The sequence below is a fragment of the Cyprinus carpio genome, chromosome A21, assembly GCF_018340385.1.
Source record: "Cyprinus carpio isolate SPL01 chromosome A21, ASM1834038v1, whole genome shotgun sequence".
NCBI lineage: Eukaryota > Metazoa > Chordata > Actinopteri > Cypriniformes > Cyprinidae > Cyprinus > Cyprinus carpio.
In genome coordinates, this window is record NC_056592.1 from 13,760,796 (window position 1) to 13,783,410 (window position 22,615).

Sequence of the window (22,615 nt, forward strand, 5' to 3'; positions counted from 1 at the left end):
CCAGAAGGCCATCATTGACACCCTCAAGCGAGAGGTAAGACACAGAAAGAAATTTCTGAACGAATAGGCTGTTCCCAGAGTGCTGTATCAAGGCACCTCAGTGGGAAGTCTGTGGGAAGGGAAAAAAAAGTGTGGCAAAAAACGCTGCACAACAAGAAGCGGTGACCGGACCCTGAGGAAGATTGTGGAGAAGGACCGATTCCAGACCTTGGGGGACCTGCGGAAGCAGTGGACTGAGTCTGGAGTAGAAACATCCAGAGCCACCGTGCACAGGCGTGTGCTCTTGAACCAGAAACAGCGGCAGAAGCGCCTGACCTGGGCTACAGAGAAGCAGCACTGGACTGTTGCTCAGTGGTCCAAAGTACTTTTTTCAGATGAAAGCAAATTTTGCATGTCATTCAGAAATCAAGGTGCCAGAGTCTGGAGGAAGACTGGGGAGAAGGAAATGCCAAAATGCCTGAAGTCCAGTGTCAAGTACCCACAGTCAGTGATGGTCTGGGGTGCCATGCCAGCTGCTGGTGTTGGTCCACTGTGTTTTATCAGGGCAGGGTCAATGCAGCTAGCTATCAGGAGATTTTGGAGCACTTCATGCTTCCATCTGCTGAAAAGCCTTATGGAGATTAAGATTTCATTTTTCAGCACGAGCCTGGCACCTGCTCACAGTGCCAAAACCACTGGTAAATGGTTTACTGACCATGGTATTACTATGCTCAATTGGCCTGCCAACTCTCCTGACCTGAACCCCATAGAGAATCTGTGGGATATTGTGAAGAGAAAGTTGAGAGACGCAAGACCCAACACTCTGGATGAGCTTAAGGCCGCTATCGAAGCATCCTGGGCCTCCATAACACCTCAGCAGTGCCACAGGCTGATTGCCTCCATGCCACGCCGCATTGAAGCAGTCATTTCTGCAAAAGGATTCCCGACCAAGTATTGAGTGCATAACTGAACATAATTATTTGAAGGTTGACTTTTTTAGTATTAAAAACACTTTTCTTTTATTGGTCGGATGAAATATGCTAATTTTTTGAGATAGGAATTTTTTTGGTTTTCATGAGCTGTATGCCAAAATCATCAGTAGACCTGAAATATTTCAGTTGGTGTGCAATGAATCTAAAATATATGAAAGTTTAATTTTTATCATTACATTATGGAAAATAATGAACTTTTTCACAATATGCAAATGTTTTGAGAAGGACCTGTATTCTTGGCGAAATGAAAAAAATAGGTCTGGATTGGAATCCCATTCCATTTCAAGGTAAATAAAAATTATACAACCACCACACTGTCCTGTTTTACACTTTTTTTCAGCAAGCTGAATTCAATATCTACTTGGTTTAAGGATCTGATGGGTTTGTCAGAATAAAACATCAATCCAAATATCAATGCAACCCATCCATCACTTAAAACACTACATCCTCCTTATCACTGTCAATGTAGTTCATCCATGAATCACAATGCTACGTTCACCCCAACACCTATTTCAGTTGTTTACCTACAACCTGACAAGCGGTTTACAACAACTGCCTCCTTATCTCTTTTGCCAGCATGTTCTTTTCTACAGTTGACCTGCTCACCAGATCTGCAGCAGGCACATCGCTTCAACATTATCCCTTGTTTATTCCTTTTTTTATGTGTGACTTATAGATTTCCTTCTCCCTAGCTCTTGTCTATGGGTGTTTCTTTTTTTAGCACTGGAGCCTGTAATCCATACATAGTCTGATCATTCCAGGTCATGAGGGCACATCGTCTTACTTTAACTACACTCTCAGAAAAAAAGGTACAAAAGCTGTCACTGGGGCGGTACCTTTTCACTTTTGTACCTTTTAGGTACTTATATGTATCTTTAAGGTACCAGTATGGACTCTTTAGGTACAAAGGTGTGCCTTTTGAAAAGGTACCACCACAGTGACAACTTTTGTACCTTTTTTGTAGACATGGGCCGCATACCAATTTGCATTTGTCACTGATGCTGTGATAGATTTGAAACAAGGAGACACAGCCCCTAAAGATTTGAATAATAATGAAATAATAATTAAAATAAATATTGTTCAAAAACAACTGTCTTGTCTGACTTGTCACCTATATTTCGCTATTGTATGTCAAAACACAATTTTAAGATGTATCAGTTTGTCCCAGATCTTACGTAATGCCTCATAAATACTGAAAACTTTAGGCAATTATGCACTATTAGTGCAGAGGAGAAGTATGCAAATTGGGGTGCAGCTTTGAGCTAAACTTTTAATGACAAGAATGGCTTGATTCAGTCTTGCTTATTCAAACACAAAAAATATGCTCTCTGCAAAACATCTAGCTCGATCGGTGTTGGTGATAACAAAGAGCATATTGTCTGCTTGAAATCTGCCCATGCACACTTTAAAAAATTATATTCCAGTAAGAATGTTTAACTTACATGGTCTCATCATTGAGGAACTCCAGTTTGCCAGCCACCTCTTCATAGTCTTCTCCAGCTTTGGCGGTTCCCTCGGTAGTGTGGTACGGTACTGCCACCTTCCCCCTCGCTCCAGATGTTCTGTGGACCTTCACTTGCATGATGCCCACGCTTTCACTCACTCTTGTGGAATTGCTCTCGAATGTGAAGATCCCAGCATGGTCGTCATCGTAAATGGTCACCGTGGCAGTGTGCGCGTTACCTAGTGCAGCTTTTGGAGGAACATGGCTGGACCCCATAATGCTGTTGCCTGGAGACACTGCATTAGGGTCGAGGACGGAGACCTCAGCACGGTGGACAACACGAGGGTTGCTGAGATTGACATAGAAATGCTCATCTTCCTCAAATATGTCATCGTCAATCACACCGACTGTCAGCTCCTTCACTGTCTCACCCGGTTTAAAGACCAGAGTGCCCTCAGCGAATTCATAGTCTGATCCTGCATTGGCGGTGCCATCCTCTGTGCGATAGTCAACCTAGACACAGGAACAGTTTCTACTGTCACGCAGCTAAAGTGCTGAGGAAGCAATGCTATCTTTTTATATTCAGAAGAGGTACAGGTACAGGGGGGTCTTAAACATAGAGTCTGTTATAATGAAACCTTTTGATAACAATATTAATAAAAATAAACTATAAATATGAATCATATGATAATAACAACATAATAGATATTGTCATTTTAAACATTAATTCTAACAAATAACATAAAAATAATAAATTTTAAACATTAATTCTAATTATTAGGCTGCATTGTTGTTGTTGCTGTTGTTATACCGCATATAATAATAATCAAATTAATAATAACTTATTTTTACTGATCACATCACATAATAATAATACAATATTTATTTTATTAATTTCTAATAATTGTGACACTGGACAACAAAACCAGTCATAAGTAGCACCGGTATATTTGTAGCAATACCCAACAATACATTGTATGGGTCAAAATTATCGATTTTTCTTTTATGCCAAAAATCAATAGGATATTAAGTAAAGATCATGTTCCATGAAGATATTTAGTACATTTCCTACCGTAAATATATCAAAACTACATTTGGACAACTTTAAAGGTGATTTTCTCAATATTTTGATTTTCAGATTCAGATTCCAGATTTTCAAATAGTTGTATCTCGGCCAAATATTATCATAAACCATACATCAATGGGAAGCTTATTTATTAAGCTTTCAGATTATGTATAAATCTCAGTTTTTAAAAAATTACCCTTATGACTGGTTTTGTGGTCCAGGGTCATAATTATTATTTGTTTTTTTATTTTTATTTTATCATATAATAATAACAATACAAAATCATATACAATAAATAATAACAAAATGATAATCAAAATTCAATTATTAAACTACACAGTAATATTAATATTAATAATAATATAGTATATTTCATCCTCTTATCAACACCACTTAAAACAATTGAAACAAATTTTCTGTGGTAAACTTCACAATTGAAAGGTTTAAATAATAAAACGTGATCATCTAAAATCTGATAAAACAGTGTCATTTCATTGCTCATCTCCTAAGTGTTGTAATTATTTAAAATAGCTCTGAGAGTACATCCTCGCTGCTAGGAATCATGTAGGTTTCTGGCCTCAAAATGACATCTGATCCATATAATTAAAGTACAATCACAGCAATGTAATCACAGTACTGTTGGGTAAAGGCAGCGGAATCATTACCTTGACAGTGCAGCCACTGTCTCCACCATGTCGGGTCACAGAAAGTTTCAAGGAGCCACAGTTCTCAAAGCATTGATAATGAGAGGGCTCAAACTCCAGGTAGATAGTATGAGGGTCTTCTTCCTGGGCATTAGACTCATGGCAGCTCACCACCTTCCTGGCTTGGTCTGCAGCATGCTTCTTCAGGATGTTCCCTGCTCCGATCATCATGCGGGTAGCCTGTATGCGATAGAAAGCTCGACTCTTCTGCTGTTGCACCAGCACTTGATAGTTTGCCATCTCGATCAGCTGCTCCATGTCCTTATCCGGGTGTCTTTGCTTGAGCTCCTTTAGAGTACGAGCCATCTCCCTCCTGGCCTCCTCTTCTTCCCCTCCACCTCCTCCACCACCTCCTTCCTCCACACCAGCCAGCATCCCATCAAGTGCCTCCTTGTGGTGGGAATTGGCACCTTGGCCATCCATCTCCATATCCATCTTGGTGAATATGCCGTCACCCTCCGTCTCAATGATGATGCCACGGTTCTTGTCTGCACGGTATCGCTTGTGGACGTATTTGTAAAAGAGCAAACGACGGTCAGCGATCCAGGCCTGAACCACACAGATCGGAAAGAAGAGGAAAGTAAGCACGGCCTCCCAAACTTCCACCACACCAGGAGAAAAGACAGAGAGGATCAAGTATAGCCAAATGTAGGCGAATATGCTCCAGGCTGCCGTCACAAAGAAGACCCTCAAGTGCTTGATTTTGCGTACCTCACCATCTGGGACCACGTAAACACAGATGGCGATGATGATGAACATGTTGAATGCAGCACTACCCACAATTGTGCTCGGGCCCAGGTGACCAGCCTCAAACTTGTGCCCACAGACCTCAATCACAGATAACAGGATCTCAGGAGCCGACGATCCCAAAGCCATGAGGGTCAAGTTGGACACAGTCTCATTCCAGATGCGTACAGTAGCAGTGGTGGTCTCTCCATTGGGTTTCTTGATCGTTATCTCCTTCTCTTGAGATGTAATCACCTCGATGGATGACATGAACCGGTCGGCGATGATGGACATGCCCAAGAACATGTAGATGAGGGCCACAAAGTAGACAATGGCACGTGCCACCTTGTCGCCCACAGATGGGTTCTGGGGGTTCCATATCGGCAGGACGACACCCTCAGAGCAGCTGTCCTCCCCTGAACAGTTCCCCGGGCTGCTGTGGGACACATCGCCACCGGCCTGAGACAGATGGGTGAGGCCCAAGAGGAAGATCAGGAGGAGGAGAGAGGAAAGGCAAGGAGAGAAGTAGAAAGGGGTCGATGGAAGGCGCAAATGAAGCATGGTGGCAGCGTAGCAGGAACTGTGTCCACCAGTCGTAGAGATGACAGTCAATAAACCACTGTAACACACAAAAGCAACAGAATATTCACATTGGTGAGAATGAAAATTCAAAAAAGACCTGTTAATATATCTAAATGTAACATTCACATTAAGAACAGCTTGAAAGCAGAGATCTGCATTCCCACAGGACCTGACGCAACTGAGTGAAGTTTTGAATTGCTGAGTGAGAGTGGGAAGATAGTGCTTTGTGTGCTGGAAACGGGAGAAAGCACCTTCATTTTTCCTGCTGTGACAATGCAACAAGGTGAGGTCAGAAGCACTGTGTGTGGGGGAACCAGAAAAAAAAAGCCTATGACACCAGGGTGAGACAGAATCATACTGGAACAGGACTGAAAATTTTGCATTGATCTCAATCTGCGGGATTTTGCAGGCGGGAGCGGGACAAATCGTAAAAGTTGCAGGCAGGAGCTAGTAAGAAATATAACAAATTTTTAGCGGGAATGGGACAGAAAAATCTGAAAAATTCCACACAGACCTCTATTTCATTGCTTCAAACATAACCTGAAACAGATTCCTTCAGGGAGAATGGGGTTGCTGTTGGTTGCAAACAGAGTTTCTGACAGCACAAGACAGCTTGCATCATGGTGAACTCTTAGAAGGGTTGCGTCTCAGAGAGCACAAGCTAGTCAACCCTATAACAATATGATCATTCCTGACAAACTGCACACATCTGACGAATACAAGGAACCAAAACATAAAAATGCAACAAAACCTCATATAATATAGAAATTAGATCTTGTCCATTTTGAGTTTAGCCTCTTAGTCACATGTGAAAGATTTGTGATCTGTTTTCAGGAAAAAAATCCACAGTGATATAAGGATCTTTTTTACAAGGCGTTAAAGGGGCACATAATTTGCATTGATGGCTGTGAAGTTATCTTCTATACTAACTGTTATATACTCTTTTTCTAATGCAGTGATCAAGGCCACTATACTAATGTTCACATATAGACCTTCTACTACACATTAAATAACAGACTTGTTAAAATGTACTGTATATCAAACAAAAACTGTTTGCTTCCTTTATTGACAAAAAGGCATTTGACTCAATCTAGTATGAAGAACTCTACAGACTCTTAAAATATTATATATTAAAATAAAAACCCAGATGTCAGGAACACGGATGTCTTTTCAGTCTGGATAACACCATCCTTAAACACAGAATAAAATTCTACAATATAAATATATCTTCAAAATATATTCAATATAACTTTAATATGGGTGCAAGCTATCTGAAAGTGTGAAATATAGTATATCTTACATATAGTTTTATATCAAACTGAAACATGGGGTCTACAAAAACATAGAAAATAGGGGGAAAAGAACTGAATACAGGTGTTTTGCAGGTACACCCTAAAAATCCAAAGCAAAATGACAATTTATACTAATGTTCAAAAGTTCAGAATTGGTTTATTTATTAAGATTTATTTATGTTTTTGAAACAAATGTTTGTGCTTACCAAGGATGCATTTATTTGTTTCATGTCAGTGTTTAATGTTAAATCTGAAACTAAATAAATCTTACGAATGTGGAATGGTGCCATCCCACCCTCTTTACAGGAATCCCTGTAGAGACAAGCTTATATAAGAGCTGGAGTCACACATGAATGACTGCTGCATTTGGCCTGTTGACTCAGTCACACATGCACACACATATCAGTATCTCTGGCTGCTTGGAGCTGCAGAGAAATATGAGATCATCTTCCACTACAAGGATGTGTGATGGAGCCAGGGCTGTCACTCCAAGATCAGGTCAAATGTCATTAATGTGACATGGGATAATCAATGGTAGCTTATGTGTGAGGAAGGTGAGAGCCCACATTGCTCCTTTTAAGGCTCTGAATGCGCACCATTGCAGATATGCACAGTGATAAAATCATGCAAATTAGGGCTGTCAATTTAACATGTTAATTTTGTGTGTGAAATTGTCATTAAATTTCACAATATTGCTCTTTTTACTGTTTTTTTCCAGCTTTGTCTTCACAGGAACATATGACAATAGAAAACAGTTATATTAACTTGTAAATATATTTTTAAATATTTGTATATATATAATGTATTTAATAATTGTAAAACAATATAAATGTAGCCATGGTGAGCAAAAGAGATTTCTTTCAAAAACATAAAAAAAAATTTCCAACCCAAACTTTTGAACGGTAGTGTTATTGTAAGATTTAACTGGACAAAATATATTCATAATATAATATAAACAATTCAAAAAAGGTGTTTGCACATTTCTAAAGATGTGTATGTTTCAGAGCATACCCAAACATACAAAAATGCAAATATTATGTAGTATGTACAAATACCTATGAATACTAATTAGATCAAGCTGGAAAAACAGCAAAATGCAATTCAACAACCAAAGACAATGTTCATCTAGCACATGCTTACTTGCCAAAAATGTAAAAACAATAAGCAGACAGAATCTTTATTGTGTGTGATCGGCCCTTAAAGGATTAGTTCACTTCCAGAATAAAAAAAATTCTGATTATTAACTCACCCCCATGTCATCCATGTTTGTGGACGTGCATTGCGGAGCTAGTGCAAGATGTGCATTTGTGGTTAAAAAGTATATAATTTTTTTTTTTTTTTAAGAAAATGTCAGATCGTTTTGCTAGATAAGACCAATATTAGATCATGGGATCGTGTAGAGCCCTTTGAAGCTGCACTGAAACTGCAGTTTGGACCTTCAACCTGTTGGCCACCATTTAAGTCCATTATATAGATTAAAAATCCTGGAATGTTTTTCTCAAAAGCCTTAATTTCTTTGCAACTGAAGACAGAAAGACATGAACATCTTGGATGACATTGAGGTGAGTAAATTATCAGGACATTTTAATTCTGGAAGTGAACTAATCCTTTAAGTCTAAGGCTTAATGATAAACACAATAAAATATGCAGCTACTTTGTAAAATAAGAGCAGGTGGAGTCATTTGTAACTTGACTGTGCAAGGCTTCATTTGTCTTCCACTTCCAGTTAATTTATCTGTCAAAGTTCGTTATGCTGCTTATTATTCCAAACTGGTATTTGTTCTAATGATATTTTAATTAATGATCATTATCATAAACACTGGTTTGTAGCGCATGTTTTACAGTTTACTGCACTTTGTTATTCTTCTTAGTTATATACCTATAGCAGCTAATGAACTGGAAGTCTTGCCCATTCAAAAAATAGCTTTTTCCACATTGCAAAATAAGGTGGACACAACATATAATAAGGCATATAAAGTCAATAATCTTCATTTAAGAGCTTTTATCAGCAAATATGTACATATGTGATTAACAGAGATTTATTCATCGGCATATAATGATATAATTAATTCAACATCAATTTTTTAAGGGGTCATATGATGTTGCTAAAAAGAACATTATTTTTGTGTATTTGGTGTAATGAAATGTGTTTATGCGGTTTAAGGTTAAAAAACAAATTTTTTTCCATATACTGTACATTATTGTTTCTCTTCTATGCCCCGCCTTTCTGAAACGCGCCGATTTTTACAAAGCTCATCAGTCTGAAAAGCAAGGTGTGCTCTGATTTGCCAGCTATACAGTGCATTGTGATTGGAAATGTTACACCCCTTGCTATACTGTGATGATATATGTGTCCCGGTTAGAACAACAAGACAATAACAATAAAACCCATTACAAACGAGCCATTTGTTGCATCCAGTGGGGACATAATTACAGATTATAATGACTTATACTGTGTTTTTATGTGTTGCATCGCACCACGTAAACATCAAACCATGTCTGCATTTGTGATCGGAGAAACGACAAACAACAAACTCTACTCTACACCAGCGGTTCTCAATTCCAGTTCTTGCACCCCGCAGCTCTGCATATTTTACATGTCTCTCTTTGTTAACACACCTGATTCAGATAATCAGCTCATTAGAAGTGAGCTCTGTGCATTGAACTGTGTTCCCATTGACATGGTCTCTACACAGTGTTCATTGCTCCCTGAGCAGGGGGAAATTTGTTGAAGTTTACCTCACTTCGGAACATTCATTCACGGGTTTGTGCTGTGCAACGTTTTCACACACGGACAAGTGTGACATCATATACCTCTGTAAATAAATACAATTTAAATTCACATCTCGCACACTTCAATGCACTTTGAATGAAACATATACATTCACTACGAACTGGAATCATGGCGGAATATCCTGTGATGTCCACTTCGCAGGGCACTTACATTCGAATAGAACAATAAGAGAGAAAAGAGAAACATACAAAATATACAGAGCAGGGGGGTGCTCAGACTGGAATTGAGAACCGCTGCTCTACACTGCTCAAAACTCGCGTTTAAATCATCAGTGACAAATCCTTTACATATGTAAACGTACTGACAGACTTTGAGTCAGAACAGCCAGCATTGTAGTATTCTCACATCTGAATATTTGGATTGAACTGTTCTGGAACAGTGTTGTAAATACAACTTAACCCTTGATTTCTAGTTGTGTCCTCTTTTGGAAGGCCAAACAAAGTTTTCTTCACTTTCTCAAAGAAACAGCGTCTCCATGACATGGCACCGGCAGCAACAGCGAGAATCTTCTTTCTTTGCGTGAACTTTTGGCCGGTGTTATGCAAATCTTCCCACATCGTGACGTAGACATGTGGGGGCATGTTTAAACGAGGCGTTTTAGAAGGGTGTGGACGAGTCTAAACATTTATAAAGAACATCTCTTTGGATTTTGAGACTTTAGTCTTTGCAACTTTACAGATCTTCTTTATGCACCAAGAGCTTGTAACACTCCAAAGAGAAAGGAAAACTTGAAATCGCATCATATGACCTCTTTAAAGAATTGACAGCCCTTCTCAAACTTTATGTGACACTCCCTATAACACCCACAAATCCCTTATAACAAAACAATCACCACGCATCAACCACAATCCCCCACTATTCACAAATCATGCACTTGGCATCAAGCACACTCCCCCACTATTGCCACACACGATGCCAGGCCTATAAATAGCACCGAGGCTGTTCCCTGAGCCCTTAGCGTGAGCTCTCAGCCAATAGTACCCATCAAGGATGAGAACTTATCTAACACACCATTTGGACTGTATCTTATTAATTTCCCATGACAGAGCAAGCAAGCAAAAGAAGCTCTGCATAACATGCAACTCAATATATCCGTCTACAGATGGAGTGAGAAGCAGAACAGACCACAGCACTTCATGGCAGCTGTATGACTGCAATTGCAGTCCTGCAGGAAGAGAGTTAGAGGGATCTACAATTGATGGACATCAATCAAGAGTCTGATTGCATTAATTGGCATATGCAGAGCATCCACAGCAACACTGCTAGCGGCGGGGCGCGAGGTAAACGGAGCAGTGAGCAGCACTACAAAGCCTACAGGATTCATGCACACACACACACAAAAACAAAAAAAAAAAAATAACAAAATAATGCATATCTTGATTCATGCACTACAATAGCATAATAATGCATGGTCTCTGATGCTGCAGAAGATGAATATAATATTTTTTTTCTATCAAAAAGGTTTCTGATTTCAAAATATTCCTTTGTTTTAGGTGCATGAATCATATGTTGTGTGCTCCTTTTCCCCAGGCTTGCTCATATAACTGGCTAAATTTACCTTCTTTTAATCAGCAAGACTTCCCTGGTCAACCAACTTTATATACTACCAGTCAAACGTTTGGAATAATTAAATTTTTTTTAATGTTTTTTTAAAAAACAACTCTCTAATGCTCACCAAGCTATTTATTATTACATTTATTTGATGTATTATTACTGCTTTATTTTATTTATTATTACTGCATTTATTATTTCTGATGAAAATTCAGCTTTGCCAGAAAAGGAAAACAGTTATTTTAAATTGTAACAATGTTTCATAATATTACTGTTTTTACAGTATATTTAATCAAATAAATGCACCCTTATTATTAAACAAGATAAAAAATATTATCAAAAACATAAAAAAGGTTAATTATTGCACTTATACATGCATACCAGCTAACCGAGTTTTTACCAAGTTTTGCTGGGGAACAGCATGGTTATGCCAACAGGGTCTAATGAGAACTTTTGCATTTTTATTTTGAATAAAATGTGTTAAAGTCAAGTTGGGTTGTAGAAAAACATACAATCCAATGTAAACCTAACAAAAACTGACAGAAAAGAAGATACTGTAGTTAATTTAACAAAAAAACACACAAATAAAATAAAATATTAAACATTTTAATAATTTAGTAATTACTGTCTGGTCTACAAAAATAACTGGTTGTTACAAACAAACACATAAAGAAAGGAAGAGTTTACTTATTATTTCCTTAGGGCTTATGAAGTAGCCTAATTAGAAACAAGTCTTTAATTCTTTTTCATACTTCCAAAAACAGACACATATTAGATCATTATTGAAAAATACATCAAGCCAACTAATAGTTCTTGGCAAAAAAACATCTAATTAACTTCACATGCACAGTTTGGATCTTCTCAAAGACATCTGTTGTTTGACAACGGATGTTGTTTTGAGTGTGTGTGGCCCAGTCTGATCTACAAATGCAGTGTTTAGCTCTCTGGATTTATGATCTTCTGTGTGCAGGACTGTAACTGTGGCCAATTCCCATAACAACACCACAGCTCTCAGTACATCTGCCCTGACACTTTATCTGTACATGTACTATGAACACACATAGACACAACTGAGGACAGTTTTAAATGACTGAACAAGCTCATCAGGGTCTTTCAGCTTATGGTTTATCAATATGACACGACCAAGACTACAGCTGTTTTGAACACCAACATAGATATTCAGTCCATCAGCACAATAGCATGTGTGAGATTGCTTTTTTTTTCAATAAACAAGAAATTAACAATCCCATCACTTAAATTTCAGACACAATACTTGTAATTGCTGTCGATATTTAGTCTGCCAACTAAAATACTTCCAAATGAAGACAGAACAGAAAAAAATACTGACATATCTCTAAGTGAACAGTGGAACTCCTGAATGAATCAGTTTGTTTGAATGAATTGGTTGTGCTAATGATTCAATTGATTCATTCCTGAATAAATTGATTCATTCCTGAATAAATCAGTGTGTTTGAACAAATCGAGTGCGTAAATGATTAATTAACTCACTTGATTTGTTCTTGAATGAATCAGTGTATTTGAATGAATTGGTTGCATAATTGATTCACTGAAGAGATTCAATAAAGAGAGAATTAATAATGCACAAATTAAATTCTAAATAAAGTAACAATTAATAATAATGAATGTATTATAAATTCACGGTTGTGTCTGCATATTTATACAGTAACCTAGATAAATAAATGTTGTAAAAATTGTTCATCATTCTTAGTTCTTGACACCTGAATGCTAACTTTATTGTAAAGTGTTACCAATAAAGTGTACTGTATAACCGTTACAGTGTTGTCCAAAGAAAACTATTTTGTTAAGTGCTCACAGCACCCCATTTGTATCTTTATACTAGACACCAAAAGTATGGTCTCCCCTTAGGATTTTCAAAACTCATTTTCTGAGCACAAAGTTTTATGTTGTACATACCCTGTAAAATAACTATAAGTACGTTCATAAAACAACACAAATCCTCCAGCTATGTCTGACTGTGGAAGTGTCTCTGCTAAGACAAAACAGCACACATTTATAAAAGATAAAAATTTATGTTAACCAATGGAGTTGTTTTAAATATGCTGAGAGACTCAGAACGTTAAATCCTTAATCTCACTTAAGGCTTTTATTGTTGGTAAAATATGAATGCTTTAGTCTCCTTGCCCGGAGAGTAAAAGCAGGTTTAACTTTAAGGGAGAACAGGACAGGTTCAGTCTCCTGAGGCTAAGGGAGTAGAGAGAAAAAGAGAGCAATAATGAAAGAGAGAAAGACAGTTCAGTTGTATTAGGAGAAAATAGTAGACAGACTGACAGGTAACAATGTGTGAGTGCCAGAATGGAAGGAAGGAAGAAGATGGATGAAAAGGGATCACAGAGGCAAAAACTTAGAATGCTGTGTTGGTTAACAGGAAGTTAAAAATCTTCTCTAGCTAGTCTCTAATCAAACAATGTCAAAACCTCAGCAATGATGGATTCACCATCTGCTTTGTATACCCGAGATGCATATCTAAGCCCACACGACTCTCAAGGCTTTCTCATTAATCCTTCCGTATTTCGCCTGCCTCTAGCCCACCCTTTTATTACTATTCCACTGCTCCAAATAACCAATGAACAACAGACAGAATCAAACACATTCAAAAAGACAATACTTATACGAAGATTTTTTTTTACCCTTTTATTTATATATATACACTATCATTCAAAAGTTTAGGGATAATTAAAACATTTATTTAAAACAAACTGATCAGAAGTGACAGTAAAACTAAAAAAAAATTTCCACACAAAAAAGCAGCACAACTGTTTTGAACATTGAAAATAATTATGTTTCTTGGGCATATTAAAATGAATGATTTCTGGATCATGTGACACTGAAGACTTCAGTATTGACAGGAATAAATTAATAATAATAATATATATATATAATATATATATATATATATATATATATATATATATATATAATGAGCTATACCACAATAATAGTCTTTTTACTGTATTTTTAATCAAATAGATGTGACCTTGGTGAGCATAAGAGACTTAAAAAAAATTGAAGTGGTTTAAAGGGATAGTTCATCCATAAATGAAAATTCTGTCATCATTTACTCACCCTCATGTCGTTCCAAACCTATATTTTGAAGTTTGCTGGTAATCAAACAGTTGGTGGTTCCCATTGACTTCCATAGTAGGGGAAAAAAAGACTATGGAAGTCAATGGGAACCAGCAACTGTTTGATTACCAGCAATCTTCAAAATATCTTCTTTTATGTTCAACATAAGAAAGCAACTCATACAGGTTTGGAACGACATGAGGGTGCGTAAATGATGACAGAATTTCCATTTTTGGGTGAACTATCCCTTTAAGTGTTCCCTTACTTTTTTGAGCATTTTTTTTTTCTAAGAGTGTACTAAGAATTGGAGACATCACATCTTAATGGTCCTAATACAGGCTTCTGTTCCTTTAACAAAAATATGATTCCTGTTTATTCCTTGTGATTTTATGAGCAGCACATTTTGTTGACAATTGTTTCAGTTGAGATTTACCCATAAAAGTCATATGATGATTATTAACAGATCTGTCAATATTTGTTCCTCCATCCTCCTCCTCCTCATTCCACTGCAGTCAATATTTACCAGACATCCCTCCATCTTAATATAGTTTTCTTACAGGAATCTCCCCCTAAAATGTTCCCGTTTGGTGAAGAACTGGACATTGTAACACTAGCGGATGTGTGGCAGGATTAAGCTTATATTAAACACAGTGTCACTGAGGACAGCTGCTCAAAGAACCTTTATGAATGCTCATTCAGACCTGTAAGACACTGTGCAGTGGAAGTTTGAGGCTTTATCAAGCTGAAATGAAGTCTTTTCTGATGGTAAGAATCAGGATTTAAGCAAATGATCACAGGATGTGATTTAAAGCAACAGAACCAAATTAAGAAAGTAAGAAAGAACGTGTTTTCTCCAAAATGCCAAGTTTGCAATTGCCAGTATGTGTAGCCATAACAAAGACATAACAATGATGATCAATTAGGGCCAGTGGCGGCAGGCGGTCATGTTGAAACACACAAAAGCATGAGAAAACACCACACAAACACACAAACACACACAAACACAAAAAAAAACAAAAAAACCAGCAGGTCGAATCTGTGGCTCACTAGTGCACCAGACCCAATTAGGAAACAAACTGAGAAAAGCAGCAGGTCAGCTCGATATTTAACAACACAACCGCTGCTTGTTCGTCATCATTACCGCCCATGACTCCACAATCAGGCCTTTTAAAGTCTTTCATTTCCACACTCTCCTCTTTTATCTGTTCCTTTTCTCCTCTACGTTGAAGGTCCTTTCACACTCCCCCGAATAGGACATGTCATAATTGGCGGGAAATTAAGTCTGTCCTTTTTAAGGATGTTGTAATGTCACTGGTGTCACATTTTATCGTTAAGCGAGTCCTCATTTGACTGGCTGAGGGTGGAACGGGGACATCCTGTATTCCCACATCATCTTCTTATATCTTAAGGATGAGATGAGACTCCTGTGGACAATAAGCCACGCATAAGCCACGGAATGATTTCATAAAAAATACTTTCTGTGGAGATAACCAGAGGTGTAAAAGTTAAAAATGTGCATAATTATGTAACAACAATAATATCAATAAAAAAGGGATAATGCAGGGTTGAGCATCATTCAGAAATGAATTAAGAATGCTTTTTAAATTTCTAATTTGAATTAAGGGAGAAATATGATGTTGAATGAAAGCAGAATCAAAATTAATTGAATTGCAAAGAACCTATGGCCTAACCATAATTTTATGTAGACCGGCCAACCAACAGATTTATAAATAAATAAATACAGATAGAAAGATAGATGAGACAGACACACAGACAGACACCATGTCTAAATTAATTATTCGAATATGACATATTTCTTCACAGGCTTTATAAATATACCTTGAAGAATCTACAAAAATAAACTGTATGAAAGCCCGTTCAGTTTCTCAAATTAAGCACTGAACGAGCAAGATTAACACAAACAAATCCCATTGAGTCTAAGAATGTTGCTACTTTGTAAACATCACTGCACACCGAGATTTATTGACTGAGTCATATCCTCAGTCTGTGGACTGATCCAAACATCTTCTTTCAGTCTAGAACATATAATCAGTGAACATGTTGCTTTTTATCTGAGGTGCATAGTGAGATGTGACGAATGAAGAATAGCAGATAAAAGAAGAGGAAGCAGAAAGGATAGAGAGAGAAAATGAGGAAGACACAACGTGAGATAGATGGAGAGAGAGCTTATCTCATACTAAAGCTCAGAAACACCTCACACTTTACAGCACAGACAAAGAACTTATAGCACAAAAAAAAAAAAAACTACAGCACCAAAAAAACAAACAAAAAAAAAAAAAAAACATTTCCACAGAAGATTATAATTACAAAAATACCCTGATTATACAAGACAAAAAGTGCACATATACTCCCAAAAACACACACCATTTATATAATCAAGAAAACCCCACAGCTCTACCATTTCCACATATAACAAAGTCTAATTTTATAATATATACAATCATTCTCCATATGTTCGCTGGAAACAGATCTCATCAGTGCCTCAGCTCCGAGTGCCCACGATTCCTTTTTCTTGACACAGTCTAGTAGTTTTCCTGCTATCTCACCCTATTGTGTGAGGCACCACACGCATCGAATCTGCCATTTAAATGGGTCAGCCTCCTCTCCTGTGTACTGCAAAAACATGAAGCTTCTCCCACCCTCAGATCCCTGCATATTAACAACTGTCATGTAGCGCTCTCTCTATACGCCACCCGCATGTCTGCATCAATATTCATGAAACACGCAACATCGCTCCACGTGCACTCCGTAATCTATAACGGTGGACAGACAAATAAAACGCGGCTTTAGTGCAGCGGGTTTATCCAGATCGCAGTAGTTCAAGTAGCCTCTCGCTCTCCATAAAGCATTCATCGCACTCCTGGCGGCTTTGACAGGAGGGAAGTCTACGGGCCTGAACCAGCAGAGAGTCATCCAGTGCTTTAAATACATAATAAGCAGGGCTGCAGCAGAGTAAGCAGGAGCGCTGAAGGGTTTGAGAATGACAGACGGTGCACCTCAGTGTGTGGAACAGTGTAGAGCTTTGGTTAATGGCATGGTGTGGTTAAAAGCACATGTGAAAAACAATTATGCTTCCTAATGTGATAGTTTGTTATTGGTGAGACAAAGAAGGTATACCATACATAAAGAAAGTCATGTTTTACCATTTTAGTTCATAGAATCATAGATCATAAAAGCAGCTGCTCAGAGGGTGCAGAACACAGCAATTATGCAATCCGCCATCTTTGCACATGATATAAGAGCTCAGTTCTGCAGCCAGACATTTTTGCGCCAGTCACCTAAGCTGAAAATGTCATGTGACTAATCACTTTTGAGCCACAGGAAAAATGAAATCACAGTAACATTGACTGGCTGTTTGCACCACAAGAAGGCACAAAGGTCCAAATTATTGTTATTATTATTATTATTATTTATTTGAAAGTGAAAAAGAAAAAAACTACACTACATTGGGGTGAAAACTACACTAAAATGCAGTTTAAAACTATCAAGATAAATAAATGTATAAGTAAAATAAAAAATAATTTAAAATAATCAAAAATGTTATTTTAATTTTGGATATTTACATTTAAATATTATAAAATATGAAACCACTAACTTGCATTTTAGTTATAATAATTATTATAATTATAATAATTACAGACTAAAATAAAATGCATTTTGTTTTGTTTATTTATAAATAGATTTTAGATTTTAAAACTTTACAACCAGCTTGCATTGAAACATGGAAATGTCACTGAATAGCAATAACACTTAAGAAAATCAATACTAGCATAAGTAAAAAAAAATTACCTTTTGCCTTCCTAACATAGTAAATAAAAATGAAATAAACTGAAACTAGAAACCTAATAAATAAAAAATAAACAACTACAATGATAATGTGAAATCTTAAGTAAACTAAATAAAATAAAATAAAAACAAATAAAAATAAATAAATACAATTAAAACAAAATTTTAAAAAAATACTAATAGTGAACTAGGTGAAAAGCAGCAGACAGAGAAAAACACTTTTAAGAGCCCTCGAAATAAAAGGATGAAATGTTTGTGATTTACATGCTTTTGTTGCTACTTTCAAATGCTAATCAATGGAAAAGGATGTGTTTCAGGTCAAGATTGTTTCGTTATGGCATCTGCCAACAGAGACTTACTGAGCCATGCCAACCAGCCAACCTCAACCCCTTTGGGTGAGATGTGTTAAGCGTTAAGGTGAGCCAGATGAGGCTTCTAACGACTTTTAATGACACGTCTGCCTCACAGCCAGATCTGTCAACAAAGCAATGAATGGTCGATGGATTTTTTAATCATACTGCCTTTTGTTGTCATGAATTATTGCTATTATAGACAAATCAATGTCCTCCCCAAGTTGTTCTTATGTGACCAGTCTATCGCTTCAGAGCTGGGTGGCATTTTCTGCTGGGTGAATAGGTTCATTCTCGTTAAAACCAATTTCCTGTGCCTGTCATCTTTCTCATTGCAAATACGGACACTTTGGAAAGGTCGCCTTCTATGGACCCTCAACAGGCAGCATATGGCATTTGCCAGCCAAAAATAACACCTGTGTTTCTTTATTCCTCCAGCCTTGACTCCTTTCCACATAGTGACAAGGAGCTTGTCTCTGCTTGTCTCATGGTGTGACAGTGTAGCGTAGCGACCCCTTCTCCATTCACAATCATTCACACATATACGCACATGTGGACCAACATGCCACGGTTTGCTGCCAAATCTCCCAGTGATAACACTGATATTCATACAGTTTGAATCTGATTCACTTTTTTTTTTGCCACAATAGTTTAATTGTGCAATTACACATCACTAGAGCCAGTATGAGCTCATTCAAACATGGCCAAGCTAAAAGCATTTCGATTGGCTCTATTTTCAGATACTATGTAGGATTGTGTCAGAAAGAATTTGCTCATGTGTTAAGACAGACTGGCATTTTCTCATCTGTAGTGATTTATTTTGTATACAACAGTTCTCAAATTTGATTGGCCAGGTGGTGTGATATTTTTAGTCCAACAGCACTGGGATTTTTCACTGTTTGTATCATGCCGTTTATGTTTGTTCCAGACAGACTGTCAATCTGTGCATTCGTGGTGGGGATGTTCTTTCTGCAGGTAACATCGTCACACCAGTAGGTGACTATTTTTATCCAAAAGTGAATAAATCATTTGCTCAACCAATTTGTTCAAACACACTGATTCATTAAGGAAGGGCTTCTTTTGATACAGTAGGCAAGAAACTATATGTGAAAAGAATAATATGTCTGAATTCACAGTATTTATAAGACAGTAGGCAAAAAGTACCCAAAAGTCATACTATACTCAGCAAGATTATAACGTGTGCATCCAATGGACACTTAACTATCCCATGATAGTTGGCACAAAATGACGCTGGTGGATGGTGGATGTAGTATGTCTGGATAACAACTGTGCTACACACATTAACACTGTATAAAACATACTTACTCAGTATTAACTTGTTTATCGAACTGCTGCGATTAATAAAAAGTAGTAACTCTTGCAGTTATGCAGTATGAATATACTGGCAGCAGATAATTGCTGATAATTGCAACAACACTCTTGCTCATATAATATTGCTTAGCCACTGTTTTTTTATAATGAATTTACAAAAAAGCAACCTGATGCTTCTTGGAGAATCTGATTTCACACCAGTGGTATGGAGACAGATTAGTCTCAAATATAATTCACGCAAAAAACACGATTCACACATGCGTAAACAATTTCACATGCATGAAACCTAATTCACGTACACACAAAAAAAATTCACGTGCGTGAAAAAAATATTTATATTCACAAAAAGCAATTCACATGCGCAAAATAAAACTTTATATATTCATAAAATACATTTCACAAATGCAAAACACAATTCGTAGATATACAACTGTGCACAAAAACCTTTGAATGTTTAAAATGTACGAGTGTCCCCGAATGTACAAATCGTCATTTACTACGAATCCACTCGGATTTGTGTGTGTGTGTTTTTGAGACTTTCCTGGCAGAGCTCTCTTCCCACGTGGGCCTGTCGTACTCTTTAGCCAATCAGATGCAAGCTTACCATTCAACCAATCATATCATAAGCCAGCGAGAGTGCATTCAGAAGCTCGCAGGCAATCGGAGAGACGTCAAGAGAGAAGCCCATAGAAGCCCTGGCGTTACATTTTAAAAATACTATACAAAATAATTAATCAGAATACTTACTCCTGCTCACTCACGCCAAAGAACTCCCCGCTCAAGCTCGCCGTCTCTGCAAGATTAACGATGGCAGTTTGCACGCACAGCTACTAGAAGATTTACATCTGTCAGATAGGTCGCTGACGTCATCAAGCTTAGTTTGAGTCTGCGCGTCAGAAACGGAAGTGCTAAAAATCGCAAAAAATGGGCTTCACTTGTCTCAATTGAGTTCCAATTGGGTCGCTGTGTCCATTTCTTTTACTGTCTATGGGATTACTGATGTAAAGGCTTAATTTCCGTTCTAATTAATCCATATTGCGCAAAAGGTGTGCAGAATCGTGCTCCTTGAATGCACTCTCAGTGGCTTATGATATGATTGGTTGAATGGTAAGCTCGCATCTGATTGGCTAAAGAGTACAACAGACCCACGTGGGAAGAGAGCTCTGCCAGGAAAGTCTCAAAAACACACACACACAAATCCGAGTGGATTCGTAGTAAATGACGATTTGTACATTCAGACCCTCGAACATTTTAAACATTCAAAGGTTTTTGTGCACAGTAGTATATCTAAGAATTGTGTTTTGCATTTGTGAAATGTATTTTATGAATATATAATTTTATTTTGCGAATGTGAATTGCTTTTTGTGAATATATATTTTTTTTTCACGCACGTGAATTTTTTTTTGTGTGTACGTGAATTAGGTTTCATGCATGTGAAATTGTTTACGCATGTGTGAATCGTGTTTTTTGCGTGAATTATATTTGAGACTAATCTGTCTCCATACAGTGGTGTTTATCAATTCCTAAATAATGCACAATAGACATCTACACTGGACAGGGTGTGTCTGAGAAATCACTTTTCAATAAAAGATAGAATGTGTCCATTGCTGCTATGTGAAGTCTTCTGTCTATAAGACTTATCAGGAGCTGTGAGAAAACTTATTGAAGTCTAGTCAAGTGTGAACATTTTCCCATCATTCCAGCACCACTGAATGTGACAGAGGAAAAGGGAATGGGTGGAAAGTCCGTCAACATGTTCCAACTCCTAATTTACATTCATGCTGTGGAATAGACAGGGGAGCTCAAAAAGCCCCGTATTCCATCTGGAAACCTTTAGCATGCCATCATGGGGATAGAGAGGAGGACAGAATGAAAATTAAGTGATAGGAAACAATTTCACAGTGCTCATTCTGCAAAGTCTGACACAATGGTGGGTTTGAAGAATTCAGATTTCATTTGCACTCATTAATCTGGAGGTGGGAATCAATGGGCTCCTCAGTTCCCATGTTCCCACGACCCAGTGTAAAATCACAGCTCTGCAGCCAGTATTTTGACTGATGTGCTTCATATGAGGAATTCACCTATCATTCAAACTCATCCCATGTCAGCCTGTTGCAACAGTTATACAGCTTCAATCAACTTAGACAGCCTTCAAAACAGAAGAACAAAACCAAAAAAATGTCTGCAAATCTTCAAGAACCGAGAATTGACTAATAATAAACTAAAACTTAACAAAAACCAAAAAAATTTTAAGACCTATATTTAGCATTACATCAATCCAAGATGTAGACGAGTTTGTTTCTTCATCGGAACAAATTTGCAAGCATTTGTAAGACCTATATTTAGCATTACATCACTTCCTCACCAATGGATCCTCTGCAAATAAGTGGATGCCATCAGAATGAGAACTGATAAAAACAGCTGATAAAATATCACAATAATCCACAAGTAATCCACATGATGACACAAGTCCATAAATTAACATCTTGTGAAGCAACAAGCTGTGTGATTGCAATAAATAAATTCATTAAGGCACATTTAACTTCAAACTATTGCTTTCGGCTAAAATACAACTCCTTTATATATAATATTGTTTTCTCCAGTGAAAAGGTCATATCGTCTAAATCAGGAGACAAATACGCACAGAACAAGCATTGCTTCTGACTAAAATACAACTTCTCTGTATATAATATTGCTTTTCCAGTAAAAAGCCATATCGTCTAAATCAGGAGAGAAAAATCAAGCACCGTTTACAAGCAAAAACAGTCCAAAACAGTTCTAAACAAATATGTCGGTAGATTTTGATGTGAGAAGACAACAAGAAATAGACTTTTTTACTAGTCTGATAGCAACAGATTGGAGTTAAAATGATGGATTTAGAAACATGCAGG

The 22,615-nt window shown here is 37.3% G+C and overlaps 1 protein-coding gene across 1 annotated transcript in view; it reads right to left on the reverse strand.

Annotated features, from left to right (window-relative positions):
* The window catches only part of slc8a4a (solute carrier family 8 member 4a), a 67,511-nt gene that overhangs the window by 38,201 nt on the left and 6,695 nt on the right, over window positions 1-22,615 (reverse strand). The window contains exons 2-3 of the mRNA XM_042710943.1: window positions 4,147-5,530; window positions 2,414-2,928 (exon numbers count right to left, since the gene is read on the reverse strand). Of these exons, the coding sequence (XP_042566877.1) occupies window positions 2,414-2,928; window positions 4,147-5,472 (1,841 nt within the window). The 5' untranslated portion in view covers window positions 5,473-5,530. The remainder of the gene's footprint in view (window positions 1-2,413; window positions 2,929-4,146; window positions 5,531-22,615) is intronic.